This window comes from Convolutriloba macropyga, chromosome 5 (assembly GCF_964194025.1).
Source record: "Convolutriloba macropyga chromosome 5, txConMacr16.3, whole genome shotgun sequence".
NCBI classification, from domain to species: Eukaryota; Metazoa; Xenacoelomorpha; order Acoela; family Convolutidae; genus Convolutriloba; species Convolutriloba macropyga.
This window is the reverse complement of record NC_134472.1, coordinates 5,851,486-5,866,570: the sequence shown is the minus strand read 5'-3', so window position 1 is coordinate 5,866,570 and position 15,085 is coordinate 5,851,486. Positions and strand designations below refer to the sequence as shown.

The window sequence follows — 15,085 nt, the reverse complement described above, 5'->3', positions numbered from 1 at the left end:
TTTTGCGGTTATTACTGGATCCGATTTTTGGCATTTATTCGAGGCCTCCTGGGCAGGGTTTTTATTGTGACGAGTCTTTTTTTTTATTTCCAGAACGAAAAAAGATAAACCGATGAGGCTTACGAGAGAGTAAATTTAAGTTGCTGTTTTTTGCAGCGTGTTAAGTATTTCCATTTGTGTTTGCTTGAGACTACTTGCAGTTTAAAGAGGTTGTCCAATTTCGTCTCCTTGTAAATGCTTTAAACTTTTGACAATTAGCTGGCTTAAATGCTAAGTTCAATCAATTTTGAAACGCGCCACCACTTTCTATTGAAATTGGGTAACTTTGGGTAACCAAAAAATGTGTGTAACTTTGGGCAGCCAAACCAGTAATTTTGGCTACATTTATGTGCTAAAACCAGCAAAGTTATTCATATCTATATTGGACAGTCTACCGTCTATGTTCTTATAGGTCAGTTATATGTGCTTAGATCTGATAAGTGGTGGGAAAGCAGTTGAAGTGTGGATCCCAAGTGTAGATCAAGTGCAGATCGTCTTCAGTCACCCTCTCAAACCCACATGTAGAGTCACTAGTGAGTAGTGGAAATTTTATTTCACATCAGAACCACACCTCAGTTACCTATAGATTTATTAATTGCTCTCGAACGAAGTTTGAAGCAATTATTGCAAACGTGCTGGCCTTCTTATGCAAAATTTTCGCTTGACCGTTTTCATTTTCCGCGAGACTTTTACGCCCTTGACCCTTTAATTTTGCGTGATCTAACCTTTTCTCTCATTCACAATTGTCAGCAGCTGAACTTGCGGCAGTTAGCTACTAAAAGTCAAACAAGTGCGCAGAAATAGGTGTAATTTTATCACTTGAAAATTTAGAGGTGATAGTGGTATATAGTAACCTCTAATGACGGTTATTTGGAGACCACTTTGTGTTTTTAGTCCCCTCAATCTCCCCGCCCCCCCACCCCCAACTGATGTAGGCTGTTATAGATTAGAGCTCCCGCTAGTCTTCCGAGAGCGATTTTTCCGACGTTAGTCGGTTATGCTTTCTTTCAGAATCTTAGAATGAATGATAGCAGTGGTCTCTAGTATTTTTTGCAGAAAGGAATTTTTTTTAGTCTTTGAAATTTACAGCTGTTTTTAATTGCTCGCATTGAAGCTTGAAATTATTGTTCTGTTTTCAAAAAGGGTGGAATGCGAGTGAAGTTTTTTTAGTGAAATTTCTTTTTTAGTTTATGCATCGAAGAGAAAGAAGGGGAACCACATTTTATAGCTTCTAGAGTGTTATTTTGATTGACATAAAAAGTTTCATTTCAATAAAAAGGGGAGCATTTTGAATTTTCCAAGGAAAAATTAGAAAAAATATCGATCAGGGAGGGGTTGAGTAGGTTGCGTCAGTTTTGAGCTTAAATTTTAATATTGGAGTTCAAGTACATCCGATTTCTTTTGGATAGATCAAATTCACTTATCTTACATCTAAAAACAAATGATTTACTAAAAAATTCCAGAAAAACGTCAAGCATTGCAACCAACTGTTTATCATGTTGGTTTATCTTGTTTAGATATCTCACTCTGCAACTGATCTGTCTACTTCGATGGTTAATGATTTAGACATCGCAACAAAGAAATCAACGATATGCATTTCACAAAAGGGGAGAGATAAAGTAAAACAAATACATAAATTTCGTCTTTTTTATTGAAGTTGACTTGAAAATTGACCTTAAATATATTGTTCTCCAGTATATAAAGATTTGCTTGAAGCCACCAACGCTTTGCCAATTGCAAACTTCATTTGAAACAATAAAAATTTTCTGCAAATACAGGTTTCATTAATAGCCGCCTCTCAACAGCTCTTATTTAGTTGATCTCATTTTTCTAAATTCCGCTTTACCTGTAGATCAAGTTTTTTGTTTTACATGAAGCACGATTTTGACTGTTGACTTGTGACTTGCTTCACTCATTGTTTAAGTTGAATAAATTTTAAATTCTTTTACACGTTCAATTTAGTAAGGTTTTGAATACAATACGGTCAATGTCAAAAGACTAAAATTAAAAGAAACGAGATAAGTCGATAAAGCTCGTCATTAAGTCATAGTGCATTAGGTTATCACAGTTTATTAGAGCCATTGCTAGCTGAAAGTAGTATTAAGCTTAATAGCTTTCTTTTTAAAAGCGGCATTAAGTAGTGTTGGAATCTAACTGAAACTGCACACCAAATTCGAACACTTTATGACACTTAGCGTGATGTCATTTGTTACGTTCATTAGCGATTTTTTTTGTGCTAAATTGCGTGATATTTTGTTGACCATAAATGACCTACCTTACTCTCCTTGACTTTTTAAGGTCAATTCAGTTGTAAATAACGGTAATTTTCTTAATGAGGGTTGATACAATCAAGGCAGAGTGTTGGGAGGATATACAAATTTGTATCCAAAAATTTTTAATCAAAACAACTAATTTTTTATTAGTTTTGGATTGTATCGACAACTCCACCAATTGTGTTCGATACTTTCTTTGTTCTATCTATATTGTACTGCACTTTCTCAATTTCGCAGCTATTTCAGCAACCTGTGGTTTTACTTTTCGTTCACATGCGGCAATTAATTGGACTTCATTTTTACCTCTTTTTTTATTTTTGTTATCGGGTTTCTTAAAATGGTTGTCCCAATCAATTCATGGTCCCTTCAGGTCTAGATTTTTGTTTAGTCAAAGAAATTTCTTTGAATGGTAGTTCAGGACTGCAACAGGTTTCTTTTTAGCTGAAATAATCTTTTTGAAATTTGACCTTTTTTCGAACATTTTGACTTTTCGTCCTCAAAAACAGGTAGCGCCCAGAGAGCATTCGGAGCTCCTACAGCCCTTCAGATCACTAGTCTCCAAGTATGCGATTCACAGAAACTGTTTTTGAGAATTATACTTATTGTGTGAAGGGCGGTTCTTAGAGGTTGACCGACGTCAGTCGGTTATGTTTTCTTTTTCTGTTTCAGTCCTGATATGCGTTTCAATCCTTATACGCGGCTATTTGCTGACAATTTGGCGGCTATGTTTTTGCAATGAAACTCAAACGCCTTTCATATTTTTGTCGGATAACTCATCGGGGGTCTCTTGGAGTAGTTCATTTTGAATTTTTTTTGTTAATTGATAATCAGAGAGCAGAGTACTGAAACTCGCTGCATAGTATGATCTTTCTAGTTGCCTCAGAATATTGCGAAGAAACTTTGCTCCTTGAGAGCAAATAATTTTGTCGACAAGCCGTGAGATGTATGTTGGAACATTCTGTGCTACGCGAATAAAGATTAGTATGCATAAGGATTACTATAAAATTCAAGTGTGTTATCAGATGACGATAATATAGAACAACGAAATAATTTAGAATTGAGCCGCCAAGCTTTGTATTCTGCGAGTGAATTATTGTTGTTGGTTATTTTTAATAGCCGCCTCATCTTCTCAGCCGGCTATTATAGCGCTCCTATTTTTTTTTTACTTCGTCGAATAAAAAAATGTTTCGCTTTACCTCATTTTGCCGCTTTTTCAACATTTTGCGTGAAATCTTTTTGACTTCTCTAGGCTAGTTTCTCTCTTCTCTCATTCTGCTAAAAGTGATTTTGAGCATCAGTTGCTCAGCAAAGCAATTCAAAATGAACAAAGTCAGTATAAAAAATTGAAGTCAGAAATAGAAACGGGATAAACCCATAAAGACCAGTTTTAGATGCCCGCTATTTGAACATCGTTCCTATAAGTCCTAGTTACCATCTCTAATGCTTATTGGTATTGATAGTAGCCCCTGTAGCCTCTCTCTAAGAAACAGAAGTACGTTATGTTCAACTACGAAATGCCATCAAATTAAATCGGACTTAAAAAATGTTTTTGTACAAAAATCTTTTTTTTTTCAAAATCTTCTATTCTGTCAATCCGAATCATGCTTATTGGAATCAACGGCGGCTATTTTCCGGCAATCTGCCGGGTATGTTTCTTTATTGAAGCAGTTAATTAAAAATAGAAAAAAGATACTTTACCGATTTTCACTTCCAATGTTTTGAGAATTTGGCAAAACTCACCAGAATTCTGCCCAAATAGGTAAATTTTTAATTTCTGTTTACAGTTAGTGTGCAGATGCTGGTTCCTGATTTTGCTAATCCCTCGTGTAAGGTGGCAACTTCTGACGGTATCTTTGTATGTGACGATTCCTACGCAACAACCATTTTGAGAAAGTTAGTCCCACCTTGGCATGTCCTTGCCAGTGCCTTAATTTCTTTGAATCGATTCGTTTATTTGCGTGTATTGGCGTATATTCACGAACAGCAAAACGCAATCATGGTGATTTTTTTTGGAACCGAAGCTGATCGTGCTAATAATTTCAGCATTTTCCAATGCATTAATATATAAGTACCATTTTGATGCTTTTGGCAGTTAAAGAAAAACAACACTTAATTTTATAAAACCAACAAATCCTAGAGGAAAGGTACATCTTTATTTCGTTGGGCAATCGTTTCCTGTCTAATACTAGGAACTGTTTTTATCAGCCGGAATTTATTTCCTAAACCCAACGTTTTGACATTTAATCGTGTTTCTAACATAAGTTTTTAAAAAATTGTACAACCAAGTTAACACAGCGGAGGAAGAACATAAAAGTTTTTTTTCCCATTTTAACACTAATATAATTTTTTCCAATCCAATAGGCGACAAACTGCAGTAATGGTAGTAAAAGTTTCAAATTGGTTGATTTCTACTGCTTTCAACAATTTGTTCAAACGCATAATAATTTTTCAAATTTAGCAGTTAGAAGTTAACTGAGTTTTATTATTGTAGATTTTTTAGGAGGCTATGCTAAGCAAGTTGTGATTGGGAGGAGGTAATCAAAAAACAACCTCTCCAAATTTGCTCGAAAAACTTTTGAAAATGAGAATGATGGCTGCTGCGAAACCTCATTGAATGTGAACAAATTAGCTAGGATCTAGAGACGCGAAAACCTTGAAGTTAAGCTACAAAACACGATCCAATTAGCGCCAAAACATTCCCCTTCTCAAGAGGGTATATCGTTAACTCTCATTTACTGGAGCTAAATTGCAAGTCAATCATTACAAGATTCAAACCTTCATGTTTAATTTTTAGTTGAAGGAATACGGCACTTTTTCAGTATTGGTTTTTTGATGAAGCACAGAGCGAAATTTTTAGACATGAAAAATGAACGTCTTTTATTTGCAGTGGGAAGTTTGATTGAAAAAGGAGGAAGAAAATTTGCAAAAACAAAAGGGTCTGAAAACACAAGTAGGCTTTTATAAATTTCTCCAATTTGCCGCATCTCAATAGGCTTTGAAGTGCGATTAGCAAGCGGTGAGGCCTGCTAATCCCTCAAAATTGACAAGGCAGTGAAACAAAAGGTGACGTCTTAACAAATAGACGTACCAAAATGTAAAATTTTTAACAAATCTGATTGGTTGAGAAATTTGAAACTCTGTACTTTTATGCGTTCACTTAGCCTAAATTGAACATAACTTAATTCTAGATTAAATTTTTTACCGCCTCTGGCCATACCTCAGCGGCCCGTGTGACTTGATATGAATCTATCACGAGCCACTTTCCCCAAAAAAATAAATTTTTTCGGCTTATCGCGATTTCTGGACAATTTTACGTTAACATTCATATCCTATTTTAAAGCATAGACAATTTGTTGAGCAATCAGCCAATCAGAAAACAGTATTCCCATTTTTTCACTTGTGATTGGCCAGCAATAAAATATCTATATTTTGGTACGTCTGCCATTTTCACTAGCGCGGTAACAAAATGTGCTCAATGCGCATGCCTTAGTATAGTGATATTAAACGACTTAAATTATGGAATCAGATGTACAAGTACGGGGGTGACCGCCGTATTGGCCGACAGGGCGTTTAGCCGACAACCCAAAATGAGAAACTTAGCCGACAATTTGAGTAAAATGAGCGATAAAATAAATTCTGAAGCTGTGCTTGGCCAATTTAAATCACTATTTTGTAAGCGGACAATTATACCGTCAACTAGCTTAACGAAGGTCTATCCGTGGTCGCGTAACGAAGGTCTATCCGGGAGGAACGTAACCCGACCGCACACCAAAGATAATGGTCCACCGAACTACTGATTTATGGATCAATTAGACTTTTTTGACCAATTATGATAAAATTGTCGGCTAAATTTCTGATGTCTTCCTTGTCGGCTAAACGCTCTGTCGGCCAGTTTTTCTAGTATCAAGTACAAACTGTGTAGACAATTTCCACATTGTAAGAACATATTTCACAAAATGCCATTTTGTGGAACCAAGGCAACCAATGAGTGCACTTGATTATATAAAATGTCCCCTCAATTTGCCATTTGTACGGGCGCTGGCTGGTAATGGCATCTGGAACTTTCTTTGCCGCACACAGGAATAGTCGTGTTTTTTTTTGTTGGTTGATATTAACTATTCACGAACAAGTGTCCGAAAATACTGACGATAACGTCAACTGCCTGTTAATACTACATATTAATAGACTTGAAGTAAGTATAAATCATATCAGTACTCCTATCCTATAATTATGTATGAAAAATGTGCGTTTGTGAATTGATTTAATGCGAGAGATCGTTTTGTAACTTCAGCGGTGATGTTTTAGTGCTGGTCGATGATCGAGAACCGATGAATTGGCTCTACGCTCTGAGCGCCTACCAATCAATTGTGCCGGACTATGAGCATAATTACACACACAAACTCCCAAACTGTGACCTGAGAGCTAGAATCGTGCCCTCGAAGTGCTCTGAAGAAGTCTCAAAAGCCAGTTGTTTCTCAGTACAGTCGGTCTTGTTCACGCATGTTAATCCACTGCCCCATATTTTACATATTCTAAGGAAGCAGGCTGTGATAAATGCTTTGGTTGGAGATGTGATGAAAAAGCAAGGTTTGTGATTGAGAAGCTTGGTTTGAAATTCGGCTTTAACATTTATCATTTTCATAGATTTTGCGGTTATTACTGGATCCGATTTTTGGCATTTATTCGAGGCCTCCTGGGCAGGGTTTTTATTGTGACGAGTCTTTTTTTTTATTTCCAGAACGAAAAAAGATAAACCGATGAGGCTTACGAGAGAGTAAATTTAAGTTGCTGTTTTTTGCAGCGTGTTAAGTATTTCCATTTGTGTTTGCTTGAGACTACTTGCAGTTTAAAGAGGTTGTCCAATTTCGTCTCCTTGTAAATGCTTTAAACTTTTGACAATTAGCTGGCTTAAATGCTAAGTTCAATCAATTTTGAAACGCGCCACCACTTTCTATTGAAATTGGGTAACTTTGGGTAACCAAAAAATGTGTGTAACTTTGGGCAGCCAAACCAGTAATTTTGGCTACATTTATGTGCTAAAACCAGCAAAGTTATTCATATCTATATTGGACAGTCTACCGTCTATGTTCTTATAGGTCAGTTATATGTGCTTAGATCTGATAAGTGGTGGGAAAGCAGTTGAAGTGTGGATCCCAAGTGTAGATCAAGTGCAGATCGTCTTCAGTCACCCTCTCAAACCCACATGTAGAGTCACTAGTGAGTAGTGGAAATTTTATTTCACATCAGAACCACACCTCAGTTACCTATAGATTTATTAATTGCTCTCGAACGAAGTTTGAAGCAATTATTGCAAACGTGCTGGCCTTCTTATGCAAAATTTTCGCTTGACCGTTTTCATTTTCCGCGAGACTTTTACGCCCTTGACCCTTTAATTTTGCGTGATCTAACCTTTTCTCTCATTCACAATTGTCAGCAGCTGAACTTGCGGCAGTTAGCTACTAAAAGTCAAACAAGTGCGCAGAAATAGGTGTAATTTTATCACTTGAAAATTTAGAGGTGATAGTGGTATATAGTAACCTCTAATGACGGTTATTTGGAGACCACTTTGTGTTTTTAGTCCCCTCAATCTCCCCGCCCCCCCACCCCCAACTGATGTAGGCTGTTATAGATTAGAGCTCCCGCTAGTCTTCCGAGAGCGATTTTTCCGACGTTAGTCGGTTATGCTTTCTTTCAGAATCTTAGAATGAATGATAGCAGTGGTCTCTAGTATTTTTTGCAGAAAGGAATTTTTTTTAGTCCTTGAAATTTACAGCTGTTTTTAATTGCTCGCATTGAAGCTTGAAATTATTGTTCTGTTTTCAAAAAGGGTGGAATGCGAGTGAAGTTTTTTTAGTGAAATTTCTTTTTTAGTTTATGCATCGAAGAGAAAGAAGGGGAACCACATTTTATAGCTTCTAGAGTGTTATTTTGATTGACATAAAAAGTTTCATTTCAATAAAAAGGGGAGCATTTTGAATTTTCCAAGGAAAAATTAGAAAAAATATCGATCAGGGAGGGGTTGAGTAGGTTGCGTCAGTTTTGAGCTTAAATTTTAATATTGGAGTTCAAGTAAATCCGATTTCTTTTGGATAGATCAAATTCACTTATCTTACATCTAAAAACAAATGATTTACTAAAAAATTCCAGAAAAACGTCAAGCATTGCAACCAACTGTTTATCATGTTGGTTTATCTTGTTTAGATATCTCACTCTGCAACTGATCTGTCTACTTCGATGGTTAATGATTTAGACATCGCAACAAAGAAATCAACGATATGCATTTCACAAAAGGGGAGAGATAAAGTAAAACAAATACATAAATTTCGTCTTTTTTATTGAAGTTGACTTGAAAATTGACCTTAAATATATTGTTCTCCAGTATATAAAGATTTGCTTGAAGCCACCAACGCTTTGCCAATTGCAAACTTCATTTGAAACAATAAAAATTTTCTGCAAATACAGGTTTCATTAATAGCCGCCTCTCAACAGCTCTTATTTAGTTGATCTCATTTTTCTAAATTCCGCTTTACCTGTAGATCAAGTTTTTTGTTTTACATGAAGCACGATTTTGACTGTTGACTTGTGACTTGCTTCACTCATTGTTTAAGTTGAATAAATTTTAAATTCTTTTACACGTTCAATTTAGTAAGGTTTTGAATACAATACGGTCAATGTCAAAAGACTAAAATTAAAAGAAACGAGATAAGTCGATAAAGCTCGTCATTAAGTCATAGTGCATTAGGTTATCACAGTTTATTAGAGCCATTGCTAGCTGAAAGTAGTATTAAGCTTAATAGCTTTCTTTTTAAAAGCGGCATTAAGTAGTGTTGGAATCTAACTGAAACTGCACACCAAATTCGAACACTTTATGACACTTAGCGTGATGTCATTTGTTACGTTCATTAGCGATTTTTTTTGTGCTAAATTGCGTGATATTTTGTTGACCATAAATGACCTACCTTACTCTCCTTGACTTTTTAAGGTCAATTCAGTTGTAAATAACGGTAATTTTCTTAATGAGGGTTGATACAATCAAGGCAGAGTGTTGGGAGGATATACAAATTTGTATCCAAAAATTTTTAATCAAAACAACTAATTTTTTATTAGTTTTGGATTGTATCGACAACTCCACCAATTGTGTTCGATACTTTCTTTGTTCTATCTATATTGTACTGCACTTTCTCAATTTCGCAGCTATTTCAGCAACCTGTGGTTTTACTTTTCGTTCACATGCGGCAATTAATTGGACTTCATTTTTACCTCTTTTTTTATTTTTGTTATCGGGTTTCTTAAAATGGTTGTCCCAATCAATTCATGGTCCCTTCAGGTCTAGATTTTTGTTTAGTCAAAGAAATTTCTTTGAATTGTAGTTCAGGACTGCAACAGGTTTCTTTTTAGCTGAAATAATCTTTTTGAAATTTGACCTTTTTTCGAACATTTTGACTTTTCGTCCTCAAAAACAGGTAGCGCCCAGAGAGCATTCGGAGCTCCTACAGCCCTTCAGATCACTAGTCTCCAAGTATGCGATTCACAGAAACTGTTTTTGAGAATTATACTTATTGTGTGAAGGGCGGTTCTTAGAGGTTGACCGACGTCAGTCGGTTATGTTTTCTTTTTCTGTTTCAGTCCTGATATGCGTTTCAATCCTTATACGCGGCTATTTGCTGACAATTTGGCGGCTATGTTTTTGCAATGAAACTCAAACGCCTTTCATATTTTTGTCGGATAACTCATCGGGGGTCTCTTGGAGTAGTTCATTTTGAATTTTTTTTGTTAATTGATAATCAGAGAGCAGAGTACTGAAACTCGCTGCATAGTATGCTCTTTCTAGTTGCCTCAGAATATTGCGAAGAAACTTTGCTCCTTGAGAGCAAATAATTTTGTCGACAAGCCGTGAGATGTATGTTGGAACATTCTGTGCTACGCGAATAAAGATTAGTATGCATAAGGATTACTATAAAATTCAAGTGTGTTATCAGATGACGATAATATAGAACAACGAAATAATTTAGAATTGAGCCGCCAAGCTTTGTATTCTGCGAGTGAATTATTGTTGTTGGTTATTTTTAATAGCCGCCTCATCTTCTCAGCCGGCTATTATAGCGCTCCTATTTTTTTTTTACTTCGTCGAATAAAAAAATGTTTCGCTTTACCTCATTTTGCCGCTTTTTCAACATTTTGCGTGAAATCTTTTTGACTTCTCTAGGCTAGTTTCTCTCTTCTCTCATTCTGCTAAAAGTGATTTTGAGCATCAGTTGCTCAGCAAAGCAATTCAAAATGAACAAAGTCAGTATAAAAAATTGAAGTCAGAAATAGAAACGGGATAAACCCATAAAGACCAGTTTTAGATGCCCGCTATTTGAACATCGTTCCTATAAGTCCTAGTTACCATCTCTAATGCTTATTGGTATTGATAGTAGCCCCTGTAGCCTCTCTCTAAGAAACAGAAGTACGTTATGTTCAACTACGAAATGCCATCAAATTAAATCGGACTTAAAAAATGTTTTTGTACAAAAATCTTTTTTTTCAAAATCTTCTATTCTGTCAATCCGAATCATGCTTATTGGAATCAACGGCGGCTATTTTCCGGCAATCTGCCGGGTATGTTTAATAGCCGCCTCATCTTCTCAGCCGGCTATTATAGCGCTCCTATTTTTTTTTTTTTACTTCGTCGAATAAAAAAATGTTTCGCTTTACCTCATTTTGCCGCTTTTTCAACATTTTGCGTGAAATCTTTTTGACTTCTCTAGGCTAGTTTCTCTCTTCTCTCATTCTGCTAAAAGTGATTTTGAGCATCAGTTGCTCAGCAAAGCAATTCAAAATGAACAAAGTCAGTATAAAAAATTGAAGTCAGAAATAGAAACGGGATAAACCCATAAAGACCAGTTTTAGATGCCCGCTATTTGAACATCGTTCCTATAAGTCCTAGTTACCATCTCTAATGCTTATTGGTATTGATAGTAGCCCCTGTAGCCTCTCTCTAAGAAACAGAAGTACGTTATGTTCAACTACGAAATGCCATCAAATTAAATCGGACTTAAAAAATGTTTTTGTACAAGAATCTTTTTTTTTTTCAAAATCTTCTATTCTGTCAATCCGAATCATGCTTATTGGAATCAACGGCGGCTATTTTCCGGCAATCTGCCGGGTATGTTTCTTTATTGAAGCAGTTAATTAAAAATAGAAAAAAGATACTTTACCGATTTTCACTTCCAATGTTTTGAGAATTTGGCAAAACTCACCAGAATTCTGCCCAAATAGGTAAATTTTTAATTTCTGTTTACAGTTAGTGTGCAGATGCTGGTTCCTGATTTTGCTAATCCCTCGTGTAAGGTGGCAACTTCTGACGGTATCTTTGTATGTGACGATTCCTACGCAACAACCATTTTGAGAAAGTTAGTCCCACCTTGGCATGTCCTTGCCAGTGCCTTAATTTCTTTGAATCGATTCGTTTATTTGCGTGTATTGGCGTATATTCACGAACAGCAAAACGCAATCATGGTGATTTTTTTTGGAACCGAAGGTGATCGTGCTAATTATTTTAAATTTATCTCGTTTTTGACAAGCTAAGCACCGTGACAATTTTGCCAGTGGAAAGGAAATATTCCTATTAATTTTTCAATAAAGCTATCGCAGAGGTTGAGTGTAGAAGTAATTGGCCTCCAAAGTAATCCTCCATCAGTAGTCTCCCACTCAACATCAAATCTTTTTAACCTTTGACCTTTTCCGTTCGTACCCCCCAGCTCAATGATTGCACCCCCTCCCCTCCCACCAGGAGCACGTGGCATATATTTACATAATGATTTACTACTATGTAATCACAGGTGCTCTGTAACTTTGGGGTGCATAACGTTCGGGGAGGGGGGTCGGGGTTAGGGTACAAACGGAGAAGATCCGAACCTTAAAATGAACGAGGAGGCTCGGTTATGTGTGTTCGCACATTAAGTTCCGACCCCGCTCATCTACATTTTTCACTTAATTGTCTACCAAATGAGGAAGAGATAAAAAAAATTAACATATCAACATATCGTTCAACAAACTAATAAAAGAATAAAACAATTTACTCTAGAGGGTTTATGAGACCTGTGGCTGCCATAATATGACTACCAGAAAAGACGGCAATAAAAATCAAATAGTTACAAATATTAATTACGACCAAAATTCCTTGTCCATTTTTTGAAAAAGAATTAAAATCGAACTGATTAGAAACATTACGCATCAAATGAAATCATTGAGAGAGTATTTTATACCTCAATAGAGAGCGACTGAGGCCTTTCATTATCTAGGATATGTCATACGACTACAAAAAAAAACGACAACTACAGGCAAAAACTAAAATTTTGCTCGAAAAATTATGCACGAAAACGATGTCACCCAATCAATTAAATATCAAGCTGATCACTAAAAACAATAAAAACCTTCGTTTGCCTTTTTTAAAGGCAACAAAATTTGTAAATCAAATGACGCCCATTATTGTGATACTGTGAAAAGAGAACAAAAACTTACAAAAAAGGGGCAATTATGCAAAAATCACGAAAATTGGTTTTATGAAAACTGGTTATTCCAAGAAGGAAGACCATTTGAGGAAAATAAAACTGTTATGAATAGCAAATTGTATTTCAATAGATAAATGATGTGAATTGTATCTAGAGATGCTTAACAGAAATAAAATTGGTAGATCTCAAAATCCTATCTTTTTTTTTTATTAAAAACAAATATTTTCAAAATTCATAGCCAACAGAAGCTTTCGACTAAAAGAGTAGACAGTTTTTCTTGCAACTACTCAGAAAATGAATTGCGACATTTATTAATGAGACTAAATCATAAGACTATAAAATAACATTAAATACAAGCTGAACTAATGATTTTCACAAACAACTTTACGAAACCACACAGTTTTGAAGCCATTAAATTTATAAGATATTAACCGCGAGAATATAACATTTGCGTCTCCTTTGACCACCATAACGTTTTTTGTAAAACGACTATCACAAAATAACAACAAAAGAACCACAAAAACTGAAAAGTATCTAAACTTCACAAAATTCTTCTGAAACAAATTGTCTAAGCCCTGAAGACATCATTTGAAACGGTTAAACAACAGAAAATTATTTTTTGATTCAACACAACATTAAAAAGCTCTAAATAATGAAGCTATTTTACGAAAATGATACAACATTGTATAATACGAAAAAAACGCAAACCAGAACAAAAAGGGATAAGTTGAAGAATACTGTTACTCTTTTTTGAGTTCGAAAGTCAAAACAACCATTAACTATTCACCGGTATCAGTTATTAGATCCATTTGTTTATCTATACTTCGCCACTGAGACCTTTAATTACACAATATTTGGCATATAACAACAAAAATTAACAACAAATAAAGGGCAAAATTAAAAAACTCTACCAATTTCTACAAGAGAACGGTGTCGCAGCCCTTCAAACCAATGTTATGAAAACGAAAAGATGTTCAGTTTCAAATGTTGTAACTTTTTTTTTCAGTTCGATTTTTAAGTAATGTTACAATTCACCAAAGAAACAAAAACAACAGCAAAAATGGGAAATTATGCAAAAAAATCAGAAAAATTTGTATGAAAACTTGTAGTACCAAAAGCAAGAAAACCTTCTGTTAAAACAATCGGCCACAAAATTAGTTTGTCTTCTATACGTAGGAGATCGACTTGTACTTAATGAGAATAAACAAAATATTGACTAAAATATTATAAAAAAATGACAAGTTCAAAAAATCACAGGAAATTTCCCTAAATCAAATACATTCAATAACAGACATTCGGTAACAACCGAATGAATAGAAAAGGTCAACTTGCACCTCTTGTGGAATAATTTTAGATCTTTGAGTGGTTAAACTTAAAATTCTGACTGCCAAAAGAATAACAATTGAAGGCAAAAGTCAAGAATTCAGTTAAATTTTACTAAAACTCTTCCTCACTGCCATAAAAACCCTTTGGTTCTCTGAAAACAAACTATATCTACATTCGGCCTCAAATTTTCGTATATCAGGGCGATCATTAACGGAGCCGTGAAAAAAAAAGTATTGTCAGTAATTAACACTAAAAAAAACAAGAAAATATTTTGAAAAAGGCAGCATCAAAATGAAAACCAAAAAGTCTGATTATAAGAATCCATGATATTTTCGAACCTCTCCCTGATTTTGTCGCGCGCCCAGCAAACGGACCAAGTGTTTGCGAATTAGACCAATTGTTGCGTGGAATTCTTCAGATATTAATAAAAAGAACGATGCATTTTGTATAATTATCGAGACAAATCTGTAAAAAACGGCAAATATTTAATTCCAGAAGACTTTCATACTTCGCCTTATTGCAACTAGCGCTCTTTTTGAGATTAGGGGGATTATTTGGGATTGTTTTAAGGTTCTTAGGTCACTAACTCTGGCAAACTTTAACGAAGTGAACCAAAAAAGCATATTTTGTGCCTTTTTTGATGAAAAATGTTTGAATTTTGAAAATTTTATCAAAAATTTTAGCCAGAAAAAACTTCAATCAAACAATTCAGCAATGCTCTTCTATCTCTAACTGTAACAACAACACTATGCCGTTAAAATTTTCAACTTGAACTTACGAAATTATGCCAAATTTTAGCAAAAATTACTGAAAATGTGATCAAAAACAGTCGAATGTTCACAAAACTCTAAACCTCGATAACTCCTAAAAAACGAAAATCGAAAAAATCTTTTGAATTCCGTTTTCTACGCTGGACGGGCTTGTCAATGATACCACTCACAGTTCTCTACG

The 15,085-nt window shown here is 35.2% G+C and overlaps 1 protein-coding gene across 1 annotated transcript in view; it reads left to right on the top strand.

The window, feature by feature from the left end:
• Window positions 1–15,085, top strand: part of LOC142339079 (uncharacterized) — a 73,470-nt gene that overhangs the window by 54,553 nt on the left and 3,832 nt on the right. The window contains exons 11-13 of the mRNA XM_075388779.1: window positions 6,777–6,899; window positions 7,428–7,529; window positions 11,599–11,707. Of these exons, the coding sequence (XP_075244894.1) occupies window positions 6,777–6,899; window positions 7,428–7,529; window positions 11,599–11,707 (334 nt within the window). The remainder of the gene's footprint in view (window positions 1–6,776; window positions 6,900–7,427; window positions 7,530–11,598; window positions 11,708–15,085) is intronic.